At 46.6% G+C, this 6998-nt stretch overlaps 3 protein-coding genes and 1 pseudogene across 4 annotated transcripts; 3 read left to right on the top strand and 1 right to left on the bottom strand.

Annotated features, from left to right (window-relative positions):
- The first annotated feature begins 505 nt into the window (after positions 1–505).
- On the top strand, positions 506–2009 carry LOC108081990 (uncharacterized). The gene is made up of 2 exons (XM_017177231.3): positions 506–550; positions 611–2009. The coding sequence occupies exons 1-2, from the start codon at positions 529–531 to the stop codon at positions 1915–1917; spliced, it is 1329 nt and encodes a 442-aa protein (XP_017032720.1). The 5' UTR covers positions 506–528; the 3' UTR covers positions 1918–2009.
- A 258-nt stretch (positions 2010–2267) lies between these two features.
- Positions 2268–3575, top strand: Tsp33B (Tetraspanin 33B). The gene is made up of 3 exons (XM_017177232.3): positions 2268–3154; positions 3216–3323; positions 3384–3575. The coding sequence occupies exons 1-3, from the start codon at positions 2396–2398 to the stop codon at positions 3501–3503; spliced, it is 987 nt and encodes a 328-aa protein (XP_017032721.1). The 5' UTR covers positions 2268–2395; the 3' UTR covers positions 3504–3575.
- LOC108081971 (U3 small nucleolar RNA-associated protein 15 homolog) lies at positions 3519–5580 on the bottom strand (annotated as a pseudogene).
- LOC108081993 (uncharacterized) lies at positions 5572–6913 on the top strand. 2 transcript variants are annotated; one of them, XM_017177237.3, is made up of 4 exons: positions 5572–5702; positions 5767–5829; positions 5900–6046; positions 6100–6911. In XM_017177237.3, coding segments are annotated over exons 1-4 (738 nt in total). In that variant the 5' UTR covers positions 5572–5700; the 3' UTR covers positions 6626–6911. The 2 variants fall into 2 exon arrangements, with proteins under 2 accessions (XP_017032726.1, XP_017032725.1); XM_017177236.3 differs by lacking the exon at positions 5572–5702 and having other exon boundaries at positions 5755–5829; positions 6100–6913.
- Positions 6914–6998: the final 85 nt, after the last annotated feature.

The following is a 6998-nucleotide window of genomic DNA, read 5'->3' as shown; positions in this document are numbered from 1 at the left end:
AATGCATATAAATATATATATATATACATATATTATATATAGTATATATTGTACAAGTTACGAGTAAATGTAATTAAAATTGATGACGTAGTAAGCACTAAACAAAAACAAATAAATGAGCAGCAAACAACGCGCAGCATAAGCATAAAAACCATGTTTTTTATATATTTTTTACATTTATATTATATATATTTAACTTGAATTTCGGGATGGGATCGTCGCGAAAGAGCTCACAATAATATCTGTTTCTTCGATGCGCAATTTCATAAATTATTGTGGCGTTCTTCTAATATTTAAATATTTGCCTTTAAAAGTCAATTTCATATTTAAATCATCGTAAAAATATCGCCTTGGTTTGACCATCCCTAGAAGGATAAATGCATAGCTTAGGTAGCGCGAATTCCGCCTGTTTTGCCTGGAAAACCACCCCTAAATGACCTTCGGCCTTGGTAGGTAGCGATCATCTGGCCATGACAACGGCGCAGTTTCGTTAGTATTCCAAACACCGCCTTCGAGAGCACAACACAGATGACGTCAACCGCAAATACAGGTAAGGAATGGGCCTGAGGAATAGCCTTGAAAGGATTTAACAGTTGTTTACTTCGAGTAGGATCTACGGCAGCAGCTTCTCTCCTGCAACTAAACGACGATGTCCTGGCTTTAATCGTCCGACAAGTGAATGTTTACCAGCAGTACGAGATCGGTAGGATGAACCGTCGATTGGAGAGCATAGTCCAGATGTTATGGAGGACCCGAGTCCGTAGTGTGGCCCTTCAAGACGAGATGTTCCGTCGATCTGGAACCAATTCGCGACAGTTTTTGGCCTTTATCCTGGCCTTGGCGCCTTACATGCAACGTCTGAGCTGCCAGCAGTTGGACGTTCGCCGCCTGCGAGTCCTGAGCAGCCACACCCTAGAGGGGATCACCTCGCTGGAATGGCTGGGCGACGGGAATCGGCGGGGACGTGTTCGCTTCGTGGACGAGGATGTGCGATTGCTAAGACGAGTATTTCCCAATTTAAGGAGGCTCAAGCTGAGGAGCTGCCAAATAACCGGAAAGTACCTGTGCGATCTAGAGTTCCTTAACGAACTCTGCCTGGATGACTGCCAGTTTCTGGAGTCGCAGCACTTTAGAGATCTCTTCCGACAGCTGCGCCTCCGCAAATTCGATATTATGGAGGATTGCGACGAGGTGAACTGCTGTGATCTTGCTGACTTGCATCTGTGCCCCACGTTGGAGCACATTAAGATTGCCGATTATCACCTGTGCATGGAGTCGGATATTACACAGCAGCTCCTCCGCCTGCCACGCCTTCAAAAACTGTCGATATACTCCAAGAATTTTGTCTTCGATGTTCTGTCACGGATAGCGCGTCCCAGTAATCCACCCGCAGCAGGCAGACCCATCGAAGGCTTTCGCTTCAGCGGCATACTGCACGACCATGAACGGTTTTTCCGGGAGCTGGGCAACCTCCGTCTGCTGAAACGACTGGAGTTGCATGGTCAGGCGGAGGAGGAGGAGGGCGGCCAGCTGCAGTGCCTGGAGGATCGGATGCTGCGACAACTTGCTAGTCAGCTTCCGGAGCTAACCGAACTCCATCTGTGTGGCTATCAGCTGGAAAGTCCCTTGGGCCTGTTGGAGTTCGTGATTAATTGTCGGCAGCTAAGGATCTTGGATATCACGCGCACCCGATGCCACGGAGAGTCCTTTGTTTGGAGCTGCCTCGGGATCTTAGCCAAGCAAAGGTGGCGCAGCCAGCCCCTGGAACTGTGGATCCGACTTAGCGACGTCAAGCCGGAGATAGTCCAAAGTCCTCGTTGCTTGGACAATGTGAATCTAATAAAGATCGATGCAAAGCAGATCGGACCTAGTATGGACTGCTTCTCCGGGGTTCTTAAGTTCAGCTTCGCGCGGTGACTGAAGACAGAACTAAGTAATATACCTAGGGCCTTCCAAATACAGCACTCTATACTGATCGCTTCAGAATCGATTAAGAAGTTTTAAACTGAACTCTAATTAAGTGTCTTTGTCATATAAATAAATAAATATTTCAAATAAAACTCTACGGCTTGCTTCGAAGATTTAAGCTAAAAATATTATTATTACCATATACTATATAGTCCAAATTAAAATACTAATCTTGGAGCCCTACAAGTAGGTTGACCTGAAAACAAGAAAGGAAACTAACTTCGGAAAGCCGAAATAGGATCATGGCATCCATCCCAAAATCGATCATAACTAAGCCAAAAGAGGATCAAAGTCAATTTGGAAAGCTTTTCTGTGCTAGTCTGTACAAAAAGTCTGTGCAATCAGCGTCAACTCCAAATGAAATTCGAATTCAGAGCAAACACGACGACTAATTAAACTTTGTGCCGATGTCCACAACGATGACCAAATGCAACAGCCCTTTCGCCGAGTCAACATCTACGTCACCCTGCTGTTGATAACCGAGGCTCTGATCGGAGTGCTGATGCTGGCGGTGACCACCTACTACCACAAGCTTTTTACAGGTTACTTGTCGCAGATCGAGTGCCGACTGGTTTACGGCTACCTGTTTGGGGTGTACATGTTCGGCGCCCAGTTGGCGGTGATCTTTCTTTGCAGCATCCTGATGTGGCGGCGACTATGGAAGCGCCGCTGCACTCCCAATGTGCGCCTGCTCCTGGACGTGTGGCTCTTCTACTCCTGCGTAATAATTGCAGCCGGCTTCGGGTGCGTGTGGATCATTTACCGGGGCGTTGATGTGCTGGAGAATGCAGCGGAGACGTCTCTTATCCGAGGCATAGACATGTACTACTCTTGTCCGGAGTGGAAGCTCCTGTGGGACAGCTTGCAATGGGATAAGCAGTGCTGCGGCGTTCATAGCTATAAGGATTGGGCGAACGCCGATTGGATGCCGAGGCGGGAGGATAACTGTTCGTCTTCGGTCCTGGCACCATATACATGCTGCAAGCGATCCTGTGAGAGCTGCTTTAACCACTTCCTACCAGGCGCTGGTCAGTCGTCCGGCTACGGCAGTGGCCGTCAGCAACCGTTTCCCCCACTCGCTGTGAACTCTATCAACGTGGATGGGTGTTTACCGGTGTTTAGCCGTGCTGTGTGGAATTACTTGTATATCCTGCTCGGACTCTGGGTTATGGCTCTGAAATTTCTGGTGAGCATATCTCTGCTTATAATGATAAGACTTCTAATAATATTTAAATTCACTACCTTAGATTACAATCTGCTGTTTGACCAAGTACATCCTCACCAAACAGAACTTGGGGAATGGCTGCTCCAACATGGGTCTTACCGATGACGATGGATATCCGCTGGTCGTGGTGGTGGGTTTAAAAATACAATACAATACAATATTTTCCTTAATACGATCTTAATTGGATCAGAAATACCCCCCTAATGTGCGCTGTGTGACAATTTCCGAGGACGATCTAGCCTCCGATAATGCCCCCGAAGTCAAGTACTGCAACTGCAGCGAATTGGATGATGAACAACATGATTACTAAGCTGTTATTTTATTATTTTCGTTAGAATTTATGTATATTTTTTATATTAATTTCGATGAATTCAAGCACGTACAAATTTTGTTCTATTATTTGGCAATGTTTATGCGTTGAAACAATTTCGAGAACTTTAGTTTATTAATTGAAATATGTGGCTAAATGTGCGAAGGTTCACGTTTAAAGATCAATCCCCGAAGATCGTATACCTATCCGCCGCCTTGGAGGGCAGCATTCTTGGTGCCTTGACCTCCTTGACATAGGCGGGCGGCTTGCGCGGCACATCGTCGCCATCCATTGAGATGCCAATGAGCATGTCCATGGCGCCCTTGAGCTGCATCAGCTCGGCGGTTAGCTGGATTTCCGCTTGGACAGCTGCCGCCAGCCGCTTTAAAGCCTTGATAAGCGGCTGACTGTTGGCCACCAGCTGCCGTTCGAAGACATCCAATAATGTGCTGGAGGCATTCATCAGCGGCCTCATAAATCGCGACTCGCTCAGATGCGTGCACAAAAAATCGATGAACTGGATGAGCACGGGCTCGGGGCGATCAATTAAAGCCTTGTCCAGGGAGCGTCGGTGAAGCAGGTCTACGATTACGGCCACCACTAGCTCCGGCTGCTTCTCCATCTTTTGGGGCTGCATTACATCGTCGAGAGCCTTTTTGTGACTAAACTGCCGCAGATGCACATCGTAGGTTTTCAGGCCTGTCCCCTTGGTTTTGTCCTTGATTACATGGTCCACCGGCTGGGCGGGGACATCGGGTGCCGCAGCCATTTTAGTTTGCTGCTGCTGCTGCTTTCGCGCCCTATCTGCACGGATCTTTTTCAGGTGACTCGGCTTGCTTTCCACCATCATCCGGCGAATCGAGATCAATCCATCGACCATGCCGGCTATGACAGCCTGATCCCCGCGCAACACGGCCAGGCTGACGACGGCATTTGGATAGTTCAGCGTGTGTACCGTCTTGTAAGTGCTTACATCGTAGATCTTTACGTGCCGATCCAATCCGCCGGAGAATAAGCGCCGACCATCAGATCCCAGACGCAGGCAGGTGACAGTCTTGTGGTGCTGCGACATCATTGTCAGCAGCCGGCAGCCGCTGATCATGTCCCACACGCGCACCTGGGTGCCGCCGGCGCTGACGAAGATCCCTCCGTTGGGCAGGAAGAGCATGGACTCCACGGGCGCCCCGTGATTCAGGGTGTGCACCACTTCCGTCTCCTGTCGCGTATCGTACAGATTGATCTTGCCGTCATAGCCGCCGGAAACGAATATGTACCCCGCCTGCGGATGCATGGCACCCGCCCGGATGTAGTCCGTGTGCGAATCCTCGTATGTCTGTACCAACTTCTCGTTGGCCACATCCCACAGTCGCACCGTCTTGTCGTCGCCAAAGCTGGCCAGTTGCTGTTTATCCACCGTGAAGAAGGTTCGATGTACCGGCGCGGTGTGTCCCTTGAATAGGCGCAGGATACTCCGGTTGCTGGTGTCGAAGAGCTTAACATGGCCCTCCTCATCGCCGGCGGCCAACAGCCGGCCATCCTGCCTAAATGTGGCTCCATAGGCGGTCTTCTGGAACCTCGAGAGATTCTTCACCACCAGTTTGGTCACCAAATTGTAGATTTCCACACGCACCGAGCAGGTCACCACAAAGTTGCCTGCTCGCTGGCACTGAAGTCCACGTAGTCGATGGTGTTGTGCTTCTTAAGCTGTTCCGGTTTCGCCAGGCGCTCCCAGTAGACTGTGTCCGGGGTCTTCACGTGCGCCTGCTGCTGGAGCCTTCGTATGTTCAGTGGGAGGAAGTTGCTGCTGTGCATTCTGGCTGTGGTAATATTTTTGGTTTGGTGTGCCAATCGTTTTGTTCAGAGAAACTTAGTATTTTTTTAGTTTTTTAATTTTTTTAAATAAAAAAAAAATAAAATAAAATAAAATTAAGTTCATTTAGTTGGAAATTTATCAATATATTTAAATAAAATTTGTTTCATTAAAATATCTTTATATTTAATGGATAAAAACTGAGTCAAAGTCAGAAATGCCAACTGTGCCAATAATTTAGTTGGTCACTGTAGGTACCAAACACGTGGTTTAACCAATGTGTACACATCCTTTTTTATAAAGTTGATTGAACTTTTCTCCTCTCGTCGTCACTTGGCGTTGAATTCTGTAGAATATTGGTTGATTTTCTTTTTTTTTCTGTGAAAAATGTAATTATAAATGCAAATTAAGTTACATATATGTATGTGTTTAATTATTAAGCATGCTTTACAGGCCCTTGCCACCAAATCTTCCTGTTCCCCATATCGTGGGCGACGATGAACTCGAGGCAAATGCGTAAGTTTTCTTCAACTCTTATTTTTCACAATTGTAAATATCGTGCGAGAAATATAATGTGTGCTCTCAGTCCAATATATCAAGATCATCAGCTGGAGACGGACTCGAGTCTCTCGGATTCGCCCTACGATGATGATGACGAGGTTGTGGAAGAGGGTTCCTCCAGCTCGGAGGGGGCTGATTGGTCCATGAATGTCACTCGCATAGCGGCCACCCCGTAAGTGTTTCATTATACCTTATAAGCAGTCTTGAATCCAGAATTTTTTGTAGGGGACGTGTTCCGACCTTTGGTGCCTCCACTCCGGTTATGGCAGAGGAGCCTTCGATTCTAGCCGGTGAAGCTAATGCTCTTCCAATGCCGAAAATGGAGGTTGAGGTGGTTAAGCAGTCGTCGTTGCCTTCTTTTCTCAATTTACACCCAACCAGTGACCAGGTGACTACCAATGGAGTTGACGTGGCCGCTGGCAATATCGAGGCAGAGGTGTCCGCCTCCACATCACCCAAGGATGACTCGTCGCCGAAACCAGGTTCGTCGAGGAACTTGAGAAATGCTGGCGCTGCTGCCCCAACCCAATCCAGGCGCATACTCCGTTCCGCTTCGGCAACTATATCAGGACGCATTACCAGGATGAGAACTAGAGAAATTAATGATAATACTCCGGTTAAACCACTCGAAATCACAAGTTACTTTCGTGTATTGTCGGCCTCTCTTGTCCGTAATCGCATGACGGTTAATTCGTTCCAATTACTTCGCGGTACCATCGATCGTGTTTTGTCCGAGATGGAGGTCCCATGAAGATCACTCTGTTATTCCCAGGTCGACTCATTCATCTTATTAGAAGGCCAGCCCCAGTCCAAGCTCGCATGTTTTTTTTTTTTTAATACAATATTGGTAAAAATTAGTCGTAATCTAAGATTTTTTTTTTTTTACAAATGAGTAACAAAACGTTATATTAACACAACATGTCTTGGTTTATGAACTTGTAAACCAGTTTTAAAAAGAAGAAATATGTAGAAAATGTATTGTACAAGGAGTTTTGGATAAATTAACGAAAGTCATAAACGAAATTTGTATTTAATTTCTATGAATAAAAATACTGATAAAAAACATAAACTATGATAAAAGAAAAACTAAACAACTAAACTTTTAGCCTGCACCTGAATGAAGT

Source organism: Drosophila kikkawai, chromosome 2L (assembly GCF_030179895.1).
Source record: "Drosophila kikkawai strain 14028-0561.14 chromosome 2L, DkikHiC1v2, whole genome shotgun sequence".
Taxonomy (NCBI): Eukaryota; Metazoa; Arthropoda; class Insecta; order Diptera; family Drosophilidae; genus Drosophila; species Drosophila kikkawai.
Note: the sequence above shows the minus strand (reverse complement) of the source record. Positions and strands in the feature narration are given on the sequence as shown.